At 33.9% G+C, this 14,413-nt stretch overlaps 1 protein-coding gene across 2 annotated transcripts; it reads left to right on the forward strand.

Moving 5' to 3' along the window:
- The first annotated feature begins 1,977 nt into the window (after positions 1-1,977).
- On the forward strand, positions 1,978-13,458 carry LOC105158255 (uncharacterized). Of its 2 annotated transcripts, none has more exons than XM_011074938.3 (22): positions 1,978-2,250; positions 2,452-2,759; positions 3,540-3,794; positions 4,427-4,551; positions 4,832-4,876; positions 4,965-5,046; positions 5,141-5,209; positions 5,296-5,466; positions 5,551-5,616; positions 7,708-7,776; positions 7,860-8,003; positions 8,075-8,124; positions 9,267-9,410; positions 10,683-10,792; positions 10,874-10,968; positions 11,041-11,082; positions 11,522-11,668; positions 12,026-12,074; positions 12,162-12,208; positions 12,875-12,936; positions 13,015-13,091; positions 13,176-13,458. In XM_011074938.3, exons 2-21 carry the CDS (start codon positions 2,595-2,597, stop codon positions 13,076-13,078), a joined length of 2,001 nt encoding a protein of 666 aa, XP_011073240.1. In that variant the 5' UTR covers positions 1,978-2,250; positions 2,452-2,594; the 3' UTR covers positions 13,079-13,091; positions 13,176-13,458. The 2 variants fall into 2 exon arrangements, with proteins under 2 accessions (XP_011073240.1, XP_011073237.1); XM_011074935.3 differs by having other exon boundaries at positions 1,980-2,250; positions 9,234-9,410.
- The last annotated feature ends 955 nt before the right edge of the window (positions 13,459-14,413 follow it).

The following is a 14,413-nucleotide window of genomic DNA, read 5'->3' on the forward strand; positions in this document are numbered from 1 at the left end:
TTATAGCTTATTGCTTATTTTAATTTTGTAATGGCAGTATGCTAATTATGCATTTAGGTAAAGTTGCACTCTTTTTCTTTTTCCTGCTAAAGTTGTCACCCTACACATATACAAAAAAGACTCCATAGTGGTAATAATAATTAGGAAGCACTATCCCAACCTACCAATTAATTAAAATCAGATACTCCACTAACCAATTCTTGATAATAATTTATTGCTATAAATATTATAGTACTTTAAAAAGTCAAGGAGGAAAAGGGCTAAATTGTTTATTTAAAATATTTCATAAGGATTTTAATCTTATTTTTAATACAAGTTATTAAAGTATTTAGATAAATAAGATGTTAGAGTGTTTTGCGATAAATTCTTTATACTGTAATAATGATCGAAGAAGCCATCAAACTATTATAATTAATATTGTTTAAAGAAAAAGACAAGGCTAGACCCGTAGCTTTCAAGTACCCCACTTGACATAGAAAATTCAACTATTTCACAAATACTAGCAACATTTATTGCACCAACTGATTCTAGTTAAGGCCCTTTATTAGAACTACCAGAAAAAAATTCAAACATGGATAAGAAAAAGCAATAGGCTGTGATCCTTAGGTTGTTTCTGTAGTGTCCAAGGCTTGTGTAAGTTTTAGGTTGTTGAGTTATTTCAAGTGTATTTTTAATCACAAACGTCAATAATAATGATACTGGGTAAGTTTTTATTACAATTTTATGGTGTTTAAGTCAATAGAATTGGTATGAGATAAAATTCGAAAGTAATGCATATGGTAGAAAAGAATATATCTGGCAAATGGGGGTTAGTTATCAATATCGAGAATATATAACTAATTACTAAATACTATTACAAAAGATCATGCAACAAATACTATTAAAGTAAACTAATACACATATTTTGATGGAACTCGAATGGCTTCGGCGTTTCCAATTAAGGTTGACCTCGTTAGCTAAATCTTACGTTTTAAAGTAATGTAACAAATTTCAGCAAGTGAATGCTTATTTGATAATATCAATTAAATTACTCACTTTTTTTACTATAATTATACCGATTGGGGGGGGGGGGATAATATTTAGGATAATTTACTTGTCTCCCTTGATATTTGGTGTAGTTATATATAAACTTTATGTAGTTTGAAAAATTATTTCTAATACTTATGAAGTTTGTTTTCGTATAACAAATAGATCATCTATTAGTCAAATTTTACTGAATTTGTTGACTAATAAAAAAATTGAATGAAAATTGACATTCACACTCGTTTGATTAAGTACTGACTTCTTAGAGGTCAAATGAACTTTTTTCTTATTAAACTACCTTTATAACGGTGAAAATATACTTTTTCACATGCATTAATATATAACATATATAAGGGTAATTTGGACATAAGTACACTTAGTTGACTTGCAATAATCAGTAACAATTCAATTAGGGCTAAATATGAACTTTTATCCTTTTTTTTTTGTTGTTGATATTAGTAAATTCAGTGAATTTTAACTAACGAATAGACTTATTTATTAGTGGGAAGCAAACATCATGGTACTATATATAATTTTTCAAACTAAAACAAGGGATTTATGTATAAATATATTAAATTGCAGAGAAGGGAAATGTAATTACTCCTTATATTTATTCTTCAAAAATGTAATTTATGAGTTGATTTAGATCATGTAATTAATTTCAGATTCTCATAATTTGTTCCATAATTCAAGGGATCTTGACCGTATTTGGATTTATATAAATAAATGTAAAATATTTATACAATATTATATTAAAAATTTAAAAGTCTAAAGCACAAAAGCAAGTGAACTGAACTGCATTTCCTCAATCTTACCAATTACTGGTGGGAAGTGCTATTTATATTTGAATATACAGAAGATTGAGATTTAATACAGGTTAAGCGGCTTTTGACTTGCAATCTATGCTGAATTTGGTAACAAAAGTGGGGGCATTGAGTCCAGGAAAAAGGCTGATCGAAAAGGTGAAAGAAGAGTCGTGCGGGAAGGTGATTGGGTGAGAATAAATTAACATAACAGGTGGCGGGATTTATGCATACAAACAAACGCTCCCTCCAATCTTAGCGGCGATCCGTTTGCACCGCTCTCTCTCTCTCTCTCTCTCTCACGAGAGAGCTAAACAAACCCTTCGTCATCATCACTATGATCCTTTTTCTCTTTTCTGGAAATATCTCGGGCGCGCATACGTATAATCCAATCTGTATCTATAATTAACTGCCTTGAATTCAGGTTGCTTCTGATTAGTATTTTCACGTTTCCTTTTTTTCGTTGTTTTTGATTTATTTAATGCGTTGGCCTGTAATGGACGCAAGCTCGTTCCTCGTGAGTTACTTTTTCTGCCTTTATTCATGCCATTGACATCACATGCAGCGGAACGAGGAATCAAGTTGAACCTTTTTTTTTTTTTTGTGGATTATTTGTTTAATGCAGTTAGGATTTGCGGATCGCCGGTGGAACTGCATTCGCGTGTTTTCCGACGTTGAACAGCCGGAGAATATCGTAGATTTTGCGTATATTCGCGCATATTGAGATTTGCGCGTGTACACTTGGTTGTTGATTGAGGTTTGAGCGCAATGGAGAGGGAGAGGAAGAAGTATCCGATTGGAGCAGAGCATTATACTATGTATGAGGAGGTGGGGACGGGAGTGAGCGCATCAGTTCATCGCGCGCTGTGCAATCCGCTCAATGAGATCGTTGCTGTCAAAATCCTCGACTTTGAACGCAACAATAGCGATCTGGTAACCTCCCTGTCTTTGGATTAATGAATTCATGCATGTCGACTGAGTTGAAGTTATTTAGTTACTTGTGCTCGGAAGGTGAAAATGTTCTGTTTTGATTCTGTGGTCCTTCAATTTCTGTCTCTGCTTATTTTGTTCTATTCAAAGGCTTATGTCGCCTAGGAAACACTTGGCAACTACTAACATTGATACGATTGAACTTTTATGTGTAAAACTAAATCGTTCATATTATATCCTCTATTTTTATCAGATTTGCCTATATGAAAGAATAAGTTGCTGAAGTCAGTAACCCATTTACAAATGCTAAGATGGTCTTGAAGCTCTTCTTCTTTTAATTTTCTTTGTGTAGCTTATAGAACAAGACTAATGGATTCCGAATTTTGAAATGACCATCACTTCTCAAGCTGTAGAACTCTAGAAAACATAGTAGTAACTGTGGATTTCCGAGATAATGCAATTTGCACTACATACTTTCTAGAGTAGGATCTTATTTCCACTGGGTGGAGGTCAAGCAGTTCTTAGTTAATTGATTTTGTATCATAATTTTTATCCAGAGCCTTATCACCTAATGTTGCTCTAACTATATAGCATTTGACATTGCTAGTAGAGTCATGAATATGCAGTCAAATAACATTTCACGGGAAGCATTTGGCATCTGGCATCTTATTGCACTTTCTTCTTCATTTTTAAGATATATGTTTTGGTTTGTTTCATGGTCTTCTTTATCCTGACAACAAGATAAACTGGATTTTTCATTCACTTGTTGCATGTTAAACCCAGAATAACATTTCACGGGAAGCGCAAACGATGGGCCTTGTTGACCACCCCAATGTTCTTAAATCACACTGCTCCTTTGTCAGTGATCACAATTTGTGGGTAGTAATGCCTTACATGGCTGGAGGGTCTTGCCTGCACATTTTGAAGGCAGCACATCCAGATGGTCTCGAGGAGGTCGTTATTGCTACAATTTTGCGCGAGGTGTTGAAAGGATTGGACTATCTTCATCAACATGGACACATTCATCGGGATGTCAAAGTGAGTATATATAAACATTACACAGTTGTGGCATATACAATAATTTTTTAATTCAGTTGTCTTCGGCCATTTCGGATAAGCTTTGTCCTATTTCTGATTGTTGATGTCACTTCAATTTTATAGTTGTTGGTCTTGAATGCCAGCTAATTAACAGTCAAAGAAACTGTGCATTAACCTAAAGTACATATTGGGAGTCATACAGATAGTTCTAGCATAACTCAGTATAGTGGTTATATTCAGTTGGTTTCAGAAAATTTATCACTTTGTATCTCTTTCACGTATGTGATGTCCACCAGGGATGTCAAAATGTTTTCGCCAGCTAGTTTCCTACTAGTGGCTTCACATAGTAATGAAGTTTTAGATATACCAGTGACAAAGGGAAAAAAGAAAAAGAAAAAAGTTTCATGGCTATAGCCTGTGATTTGATGTACAAGTAACTATGTTCAAGGACGAATTTTCATTTACACTCAACAGTGTCATTTCAATTTGTTTTCACCACCTTTGTGGTACATTTTCCAGTTCCTTCATGTTAATTAGCAGCAGAGTGTTGCAATTCTCTAAGATTGTCCATGGTCTTCTGTATCTTTTTATATGCTAATTTTGGCATCTACTCTGTTGTTTGATTCTTCCAGGCTGGTAATATTCTGATTGATACCCGTGGTGCAATCAAACTGGGGGATTTTGGTGTTTCTGCCTACTTATTTGATTCTGGAGATAGGCAACGTATGAGGAATACATTTGTGGGCACTCCTTGCTGGTATGAGTCGAAATGTGGAGTATTTTATATACTTCCATTGATTCTTACGGTTCCACTCTCCATTATGTTTTGAGATTCCTGATTCAACTCCTATACACCAGGGGTTTTTACGAGAACCGCTGCTGAAATATGTACATTTATGTGTGTGTGTATATGTTTGTGCGCAAGTGTATGTAAACCTGAATTTTCTAGGATTCTGTCATGCTTTTCATGGGGTTCTCGCTTAATCTTCATCAATTCTATATTGGTGTCTCTATAATGGTGGTTTCTGTTTTTCTAGGATGGCACCCGAGGTTATGGAGCAAGTGCATGGCTATGACTTCAAGTCTGTAAATCTGTTTTTGCTTGTTTCTGTTCTTATTCCATCTGATGTTTGATCATTTTCTAATCTAATGAATTGACAATGATTTCAGAGCTGATATCTGGTCTTTTGGTATAACTGCTTTGGAGCTTGCGCATGGACATGCCCCTTTTTCGAAGTATCCTCCGATGAAGGTGCTTAAAGATATGCTGATATGCCTTCATCTTTATGGTAGCTCTTTTAGTTATTTCAAGATAAGGAAATAAAAGGTACATTTTACTTCTTTAGGTATTGCTTATGACGTTGCAAAATGCACCACCTGGTCTTGATTATGAGAGAGACAAAAAATTTTCAAAGGTATGCTTGCTGATAGGCTGTACTGACCAATAACAAGTTAATTGTTTGATTGAGCTGCCATTTATGTCTATATTTGTTGTGAATAGTCCTTTAAGCAGATGATAGCAAGTTGCTTGGTGAAAGATCCTGTGAAAAGGCCTTCTGCAAGGAAGTTGTTAAAGCATTCTTTTTTCAAGCAAGCTAGATCAAATGATTATATTGCTAGAACTCTTCTGGAAGGGCTGCCAGCTCTTGGTGATCGTCTGCAGGCATTGAAGGTTTGTGCATTCATGAAGATAGGAAAACTGAAGCTTTCTTATATATTTGATAATATTCTAATAGACATATACGATTAACTGTAGAGAAAGGAGGAAGACCTGCTTGCACAAAAGAAAATGCCAGATGGGCAGAAAGAGGAAATTTCCCAGGTTTGATTTCATATCTACAGAAAATTGGCATTCTGCTATCATCATGTAAACCAACCTAGATGTCTCTAGTTTCATGTTATCCATTTGTAGAACTTCTGTAAATTAGTGTTAGTATTATTATACATGTGAACTTCGTATTGCACTTTCTGTTTCCACGAGGTAGTTGCATATTAGTTATTTAGTGAGTAGTCCTTTTGCCTCACATTCTATTTGTGGGAGCCTAAAAACCATATGTAGATCTACATTTCCAAATATTTGATCCGATATTAAAATATGAGTAATCAATCTTATGATCTCCTGAAATACAGTATGACTGACCTTAACATACTTCCTAACATATCATAGCTTAATTCTATGATATCAGCAAGGTAAACATCCAACTATAGCATGAGACCAGATACTTCTGGGTGGTGGATGCTTCACTCATTCTGGCCTAACCCTTGCTTGCATTGTGACTTTCAATAGACCTACTTATCTTATTTTCACCATCATACTTCAGGTTGAACCTTCTATTACTGGTAAGTCAAATCCTTTCCACGAGATGTCCTCAATTACGAAAAATGTATGCAAAAGAAGTCTATTGGAGAATCCATGCAAGTAGGAATGTGTGCTTCACACTTTTGACCATTGACATGTCTTTCCATTCTCCCCCCCCCCCCCCCCCCCCCCCGTTAGAATCAAGGTCTTCCAATTTGACCTCACTTTCACAGGCTCAAGTTTTTCAACCTATCTCCCTTTTAGAAATCATATTATCCACTTCCCGATTCTGAAGTTGTAAAGAATCCTTTTACTAGGATATAAAGATAAAGTTCTGTTGCAGGTACGGGAGGGCTCTGCATTAATTAAAATTTTCAGTAACTTGCAAGGATTGCTTTAGAATAAAGCAATATTTCTAGGAAAAATTGGATAAGACCTTGATGGGAAAGGGTAGTCTATTCAATGGCAGTTCTTCTAAACCCTGTGTAGGGGTGATCACAGTGTGCTTTCAGTTTCTTTAAGGTATTTTCAAATTGAATTGCCATTGGCAGTTTTAAAAAATAATTTTTCAAATTGCTACTTTCAAAACCAAAATCAAAAAGTGCAGTTTTGTGCTGTCGGACGGTTTGGCAGTTTTAACACTTATAACAAAAATAAGACTTTTGAGAATAATAAAAAGCAAAAATGTATATAGTTAAAACAAAAAGTAAAAAAGATTATTGGAATAATTAAAGTCAAATACACAATAATTTAAGAACATATATAGTTGAAGTCTTTAAATAATAAAATGTAACAAGTTTTAAAAATAAATAGTTAAATACACAATAGTTCAAGATATAATACAACTAAAATATTTAAAAACACATTGAATACTAATTCCAGTAGTATCTGATACATCAAATAATTATGTAGTAGAAATAGAAAACTTTAATGTTAGAAAAAATAAAAAATAAAAAAAATATATATTTAATCATTCATATAACTTCAAACGTATTAAAGTTCCCGTAAAATTAATCTTGTATGTCCGTTTTGTGGAGAAAAGAGAGAATAGGAGGCACCCAGAGAATGGGGGAGGGGGGAGAGAGAATGAGAGAGAAGAGGAGAGAAAATGAAAGAGGAGGAAGGGGGAAATTTTAATGGCTTGATTTGTTATCTTAAAACATAAACAAATGAGCTCAAATCTATGTTTTAAAGAAAAACAGGTATAAATCGGATATTAGCAAAGGTATACCTTTGCTAATATCCGATTTATAATGGAAGTATAGAATTCTTCCAACCAATTAATTAATTTTATCAAATTATTTACATATATAATTTAAAAAATGTGTGTAATTAACGGTGTGGTTTGGCTTTTGGCTTTTCTTTTAGTTCTAAATTAAAACCAAATCACAAGTGCATTGAGATTTTATTGTAAAGTTTGAATCGCGGTTTGTAAGATAAATCATAGAAAACGGTTTGATTCAGCCGGTTTGAAAAAAAAATTGATCACATCTACTGCTATGGCTATGGAGTCCTTAAGTTGTTAGTTCAAAGGTGCCTAAGCTGCTGAAGGAGTTTGGCTGATTGGTACTTGGCATTGGTTCTGAGTTTTTTTATGCTTATGTATATTAACAGAATGAATACAAACGTGGGATTAGTGGGTGGAACTTCGACCTTGAAGACATGAAGGCTCAAGCTTCATTGGTACTCACTCGTCAGGTTTTATATAATGATTTGTTTGCTCCAAAAGTCTGTTCTGGGTGAGCACATACATCTTTGCTTGTCAGATCCAGGATGATGATTCTATTCCAGAAAAAGAAGAAGATATGCAAACCAAACAACTTCAACACCAACCATCATTTTCCGGAAATTCTAAAGTACTTCAACACCAGTCGTCCTTTACAAGTCAATGGTCTGATGCTGCAGATTCTGTAAGTTAACAGAAAATTGTTAGACAGTGGCAGTTTCTTTTCTCTTTCTCTAACATCATTGTTCTTCACAGGATGATAATGCTCCTGCTTCTGTCTCATCAATGGACTCAATGATTCACATGTATGCTATCATAATTTGACAATCCTTTTACACTTCCTGCAAGATCATGGCCATCCTGTCCTTTTTCCCTGCATAACTGTTTTGGTTCTAACTGTATGTGCATATTATACTTAATCCAGCATATACTGTACATATAGTTAAGGATTTGTTTTGTTGTGATGAAAAGTAGGTGTATGAGAAAAGTTTAAGTAAAAATGGACGTATAAGAAAAAGTAAAAATGGATGTACAAGAAAAAGTGTGGTATTTGGTTAGAGAGAAGAGTTGGATGGGAGTAAAATTAGATGTACATAAAATCCTTTCGGAGTCCAATTTTGTTTCCGTCCAAAATAGGGCGAAAAGGTGAAAGTATAAAACAAGAAAGAGAACAAATTACATATTTTATTTTTATTTACTCATTCATCCATATATATAATTTTTCTTTAATTATTTTTTCCTATCGGTACATAACTTTTTAGAAAAGATAATCAAATCGCTGGAAAAACTACTATGTCATTGATCATTGGTAGGAATTTTTATTTTATTTAAACTGAATAATTTAGAATAGAGGCGCGTACTCATTTTGGTAATATAATATTTTTGTTCTTGTTTGATGAATATTTTTACTAATAAGATTTTTAAATTTTTTATGTACTAAAATATTTTAGCATTTTAACTTATTTATGTTTTATAGAAAATAAAGAGAACGGGTTAATCACTAAAATTGCAAAACTCATTCTTTTCTTCCCAATCTATTTTTCTCATACAAAACAAGGAGAAATATTTGAGATTTACTCCTCTTTCAGTCATACCAAACAACTTCAAGGAAAACTGTTATTGTTTCACTCTCCCTTACCTTTTCACTCACCTCCCCCATTTCACTTCTTCTTTCCTATCACTTGAACCAAACGAACCTTAAGAGTTCCTTATCATGTTTGTGTTGTGCATCCCTCATCAACTAAATCTCATACTACGTAACTATTTCCTGCATCTATGTCTCACTCTTTAAGTAACTTTTCAGACTATGTTGTGTTTCACTTGTGCTTGTTCCTTGCTGCTCTAATCGAGCCTTTCTTTGGCATCTTTGATTCTGTCTTCTAATTAAAATTCTTTTTGTGTCTTTCATTCTTAGAGCTAAATGTGAAAAATCTGATGATGATGTCAGTATTCCTGGTTCAACTGTTGAGCAGCCAACAACAAACGTGTTTCTTGGCAACGGGAGTCATGCAGAAAGCAACTTAACAGAAAAACCTGTGTTAGAACTGAACAGAAAATCACCAGATGGAGCCCTCACAAGTTCTAATGAAAAGTATGCTGTTAGTCAATCTTTACTAGAATACTTGACTCACTTCTTTCTTGTTATTCTTCAAATGTGTGTAGGGTCCATCTTATTTCTAATAATTCGTGGTTTCTTCAGTGAGTGTTTTCCAATTGTACCAAATCTATTTGTCTAAAAGCCACCTATCACCCACAGCACACTTTGGAGTAAGAAGAGGATATCCTACCGACAATTTTGCTTTGACTGCTCTTCCGGTTTTGAATTGAATATCAGTTCACTTTCAGTAAATTATTGTTTTAGTGTACACCCCATATGGAGGAGTTGGGCAAGGGATTCAAATCCATCCTTAGATTAAGAATATCTCAACCCATCTTACTTTTTGGTAGATGGGAAATAAGATGGCTTGGGGAAGTTGATAGTGCATATTTTATTTAACATGTCAATTTTTTTAAATGTTATTTGTCGAGGATCATTTAGTCTTTATAATTAGTATTTTCCCAATTCCTTCGAAGTATAGAGGGAATATAAGCCAAGAGGGATCATCTACCCCTTGCTTCCTGCTGTGTACACCAAGCAAAATGCTGCCTTTGCCACTTATAATGATTCCACCATTTCTTAATTTCTGTGCAAAACAAGAATCGGTATTGTATTTGCCTATCTGGGCTTGCATTCTTTTCCATTTAAAGTTAATAAAATTATTGTATATTGATGAAAAATACTGATCCTTCAAATTCTCATGTTGGGCTTCCAAGCAAATGTAATTCAAACATCCAAATCTATGTTGTCTCTCGTGTTACTATGAAATCTGTGTATTTGTTGTGTCTTGGATTGATCATCCCTTCCACTTCTCAATATTCATCCTGTGTGATTGTGATATCTTGATTGATTCATCTGTCGTTCTGGTTCACAATGGTCGCTCGAGTTGGAAATGCTCATTTCATAACCGTGTTTCCCTTTCGTATAAGATTTTAAAGGCCTAAGTCCTTTCATCTCCCATCTAATCCTTTGTTTACATGTAACTTTGTTGTTGGAAAATAACATCTCAATTTTAGTTGATATATTTTGGATTTGCTATGCATAAAGTCTTACAATATGATTGAAGAAAGTTCAAATTATTGCGGTTCAAATTTTCTGTAACGATTTAGTTGGTAGTATATATCCTTTTGCTTCTTGAAGCATGATCTAGTTGCATAATCTTTCTGGCCTTCTGAAGACATTTCCCTGGTGTTTGCTTATAGAGTTCACTTCAGCGGCATGTCTCTTGATTGCCTTAACAAAATTACTTTGCTTTCCAATATCTAGTGACAAAGTCCAAAATCAGTCATTGAATCCATCACGAGCGGGGCTTACCAACCTACAAGTGTTAGATTATGCAATGCCAGAAATAATATCCAAAAGTTCAAAAACATCAGGCACGTAACTATGTACTTTGACATTCGACGACTGGAACTTTGTCTATTGCTTTTTTTGTTAAGCTGCATATTATGCTGCAGTTAATGGTGATGAAGTTGATGAAAAGGTAAAGAATCCAGTTGTTCAGCAAAAAGGGCGATTTAAGGTTACATCAGAGAATGTTGAGACAGAAAAGGTTAATATTCAGATCTCGATGTCAGTAGTCTTGTTTACATTAATTTGAGATCGATTAATTTGCTTCCTGTAGGTGGCTCCATCTCCTATACTACAGAAAAGCCACAGCGTGCAGGTTGGTGTAAATTAAACCTGTGTAACAATTTTGCATTATAACGTAAATGTTACATGTCCTTAAAATTTTCTTCCAAATGCTATTGTGCAGACACGATTAAGGACAATTTTGAATCTGTGAATGGTCATTTCTTTTAACTGTCACCTTCCTATTAACTGCCTTTTTCTTTCAATGTTATATTTTACACATACATTTGAATCTATTTGTCAACGTCATGTGATTTATCTGAGAGTTGCATGACATTTCTCTGTGTTGTCTATGAGAGGCTTACGAAAGATATGCATTTATGCTAGATTCTTGAGTGACAAACCAAAGGAACACTAAAAATACTACAGACTAAGTCACTAAGTGAGCTTATGAGTGTTTGTGTTTCCTGAACACCATTACAACCACAAATGTGGTATTAGAACGCCTTGAAAGAATGTTTTGGATGTTTTAGGTGATTCCTCAACTTTCTGGTGTTTCTTCACCGTTACCTTCACCGTTGCCTTCAGCATTGCCTTCTGATGTTACTACTTCAAATCTATTTGGTCAACTCCTTTTTCCCAGTCTGCAGTCTGTACTACAGACAAATATCCTCCAAAGGGTAATGTTTCTTCTTGAAAGAAACTATCTTACATTCCATTTTATTTTGTTTGGGAAAAATGCAATTTAACCTCCTGTGATATGAGAAATGAGCAAAAAAACCTCCTATAAAAAATAAAATAACAAATTAGCCCCTGTGTTTTGGAAAATGAGGCAAATTACCCTCTATCTAAACCATTGATGGGGTAATTTGCTTCATTTTTTGAAACACAGGGGGTAATTTGCTAATTCTTTTTAAACAAGGGGTATTTTCTCATTTCACATATGATAGGGGATTAAATTGCATTTAACCCTATTTGTTTTACTTCCACAATTTTGCTAAAGTATGTGACATTTCTTTTAAATTTTCTCCTGACAGGATACTATTCTTAGGCTAATGAAGCAAATAGTTATTGGTGATTTTTCAGGTATCAGCAGTTAATGCAAAAAAGCATATCCCGTACATAAATAATTTTCTAATTTGATGTGTATTTGATGTCTGTCCATCTTTGCAGAAATAGGATGCACGCCGATAAACATGCCAATGACAGAGAAGTCCTTGGTACGCAAATGTTTAGGTTATCAGTGAGCAAATGATTTGAATTTTGACTCGCGTTTATGTCATTTGACTCATTTCACCTGTGCATCGGGGTTGTCCGTGTTGCTATAAATTGGAGGGGGGGGGGGGAGAAATACCTGTCTATTGTTCAATCTTCCTTCACTGTGATGTGAGCTAAAATATGTTTTTCAATCCTCCTTCATCACCCTCTTTTTCTTCCTTGTTCATTTCCCATGGTTTAGATTTGTTTGGATCAAAGGGGCCATACAGGCAATAATGATGTCAGAGGATGTGTAGGTGTTCTCTGTGTCTACATTCTTGTGCATTTATGTCATTTTACCAGTTCTACATGTTATCTCATTTTGGATCTTCAACTGGATGTAGGAAGCTGTTTGGAAACTGGTTTCCTTGTTTAATTTGAACTATGGAAGAACTTTTTTATACACACTAATTTATAAATGCATTAACTCTTATACTTTAGTGGGAGAAGATGGTTTTCATTAATTTTTCCTTTTACTCATTGAAATCAGAGATGCAGACCCAGTAGGGGGTTTGTTCAATCAAAATAAGTTCCTAGTTATTGTGAATAATCAGCTATCATATGGACTATAGCATCTGGGTGCCCATATGCTGAAATATACATCGTAACACTCAATTTTGTTTTTGTAGTTAGAGGTTGCTCATGATAGGGAAAAGGAGTTGCTGCACGAGATAGCTGATTTACAGTTGAGGTATTCATTCCTAAACATAACACATTATATTTTCTCACTGAGTTTAAATAGCTTAAAGAAACTCATTTCTTTGTGTAGGCTTGTACGAGCGCAGGAAGAGCTCCAAAAATACAGAACAGAGAGAATGGACGGGTTACATTAACACACATTTCTTGGTATGTCTCTTGTGGCTAGATCTGGGTGTAACACTTCAAATACAGCTTCATGTTGATCGCTTAATACATAGTTATGGTACACAGAAGCAACCTCCACTGAAGGATTTTGAGCGATGAAAACAAAGCAGCTATTTGCAAATAGGCTTGGTAAACGACTAGTCACTTTGCTTTGTACAGTTTACATATAGCTTTGCTAACCCGCGTAAAGATACTTAACCAGGACTACAGATGCATTTGATCATGCTATTATCATCCATGTTTGTACCGTTTATTTGATTCTTCAACATAAAGTTACTAGTCTAGCTTATTCAATTATGTTAATGAATAATTGGCAGCCTATCTTATTTAACAGCCTCAAAATTCAGAAGTAGGGAGCTCGGTTTATCATCGATTCATTTCATTTCATTTTTTCTAGTGAACTTGTGTTAAGAGAACTTCCTTCATCTGCTCTCCTTTCTAATGCTGATATTTCTTTCTGAACTGTGAATTGGCTCTGGTTATGTTCTTGGGTCAGGTAGTATGATTCAGGTGTCCGCAAAGCGGTTGCTGAGGGAAATATTAACACCTTGTTTCTATAACATACTTTTGTGAGAGGAAGAGAAACTGCTAGGAACTTTTTTTTGGGGGGTGCTTGTAGGAAAATGTTGATTAAAGAAAACTTGGTAAAAAGATGTACTATAATTAGCAAACTTATTTCTCACATTAAAAAGGGGATGAAAATGGCAGAAAAAATCTAGGAAAATTTAATTTCGTATTTGAGTTTTGTGACTTTTGTCATTAGTGTCAACTTGGTGGTACCTGAATTATTATAAATGAAACAATTGGTACCTAAGTGATTACTTACAATGACGCAATTAATATTCAAATTTCATGATTAAAAAATTACATTCGTTTGAAATTGATTTTATTCATTTATTTTAGTATTGTTTTATGTGATTGCCATCCTAGCGTTCGATATTAATATAATAAAAAATAAATATATTAAAGAAAAATTTGCATAAAGTTCTATCAATATACGTTTGAGTTATGTTTTTTATATTAAGATTATTGTATTTTTTATTATTTTAATATTTTTCCGCTATTTTTATATGCAATATTTATAGGAAAGTTCATTATTAACTAATTTATATGAATAGTTAAGTCAAAATTTTGTTCTAATATGATAAAGATATATGATTTAAATATTTATTTATTTGTGAAAGGTACTTTTGCGTCTAATCGAGATATTAAAGTTGATTTTAAAAACTTAAATTTGGATTCAAAAGTTTTAGGCTTTGCAATTTTTAAAAATTAAACGCAAATTGAATTTCTGTGAGGTTAAT

The sequence above is a fragment of the Sesamum indicum genome, linkage group LG3 (assembly GCF_026168435.1).
Source record: "Sesamum indicum cultivar Baizhima isolate 11 linkage group LG3, ASM2616843v1, whole genome shotgun sequence".
Lineage (NCBI taxonomy): Eukaryota > Viridiplantae > Streptophyta > Magnoliopsida > Lamiales > Pedaliaceae > Sesamum > Sesamum indicum.

Bases quoted from the DNA above. Each gene is read 5' to 3' on its own strand.
- LOC105158255 (XM_011074935.3), top strand. From the start codon at position 2,595: ATGGAGAGGGAGAGGAAGAAGTATCCGATTGGAGCAGAGCATTATACT. The intron at 7,777-7,859 runs GTACTCACTCGT...TTTGCTTGTCAG, and splicing joins TGAAGGCTCAAGCTTCATTG to ATCCAGGATGATGATTCTAT. The intron at 11,083-11,521 runs GTTGGTGTAAAT...TGGATGTTTTAG, and splicing joins AGAAAAGCCACAGCGTGCAG to GTGATTCCTCAACTTTCTGG.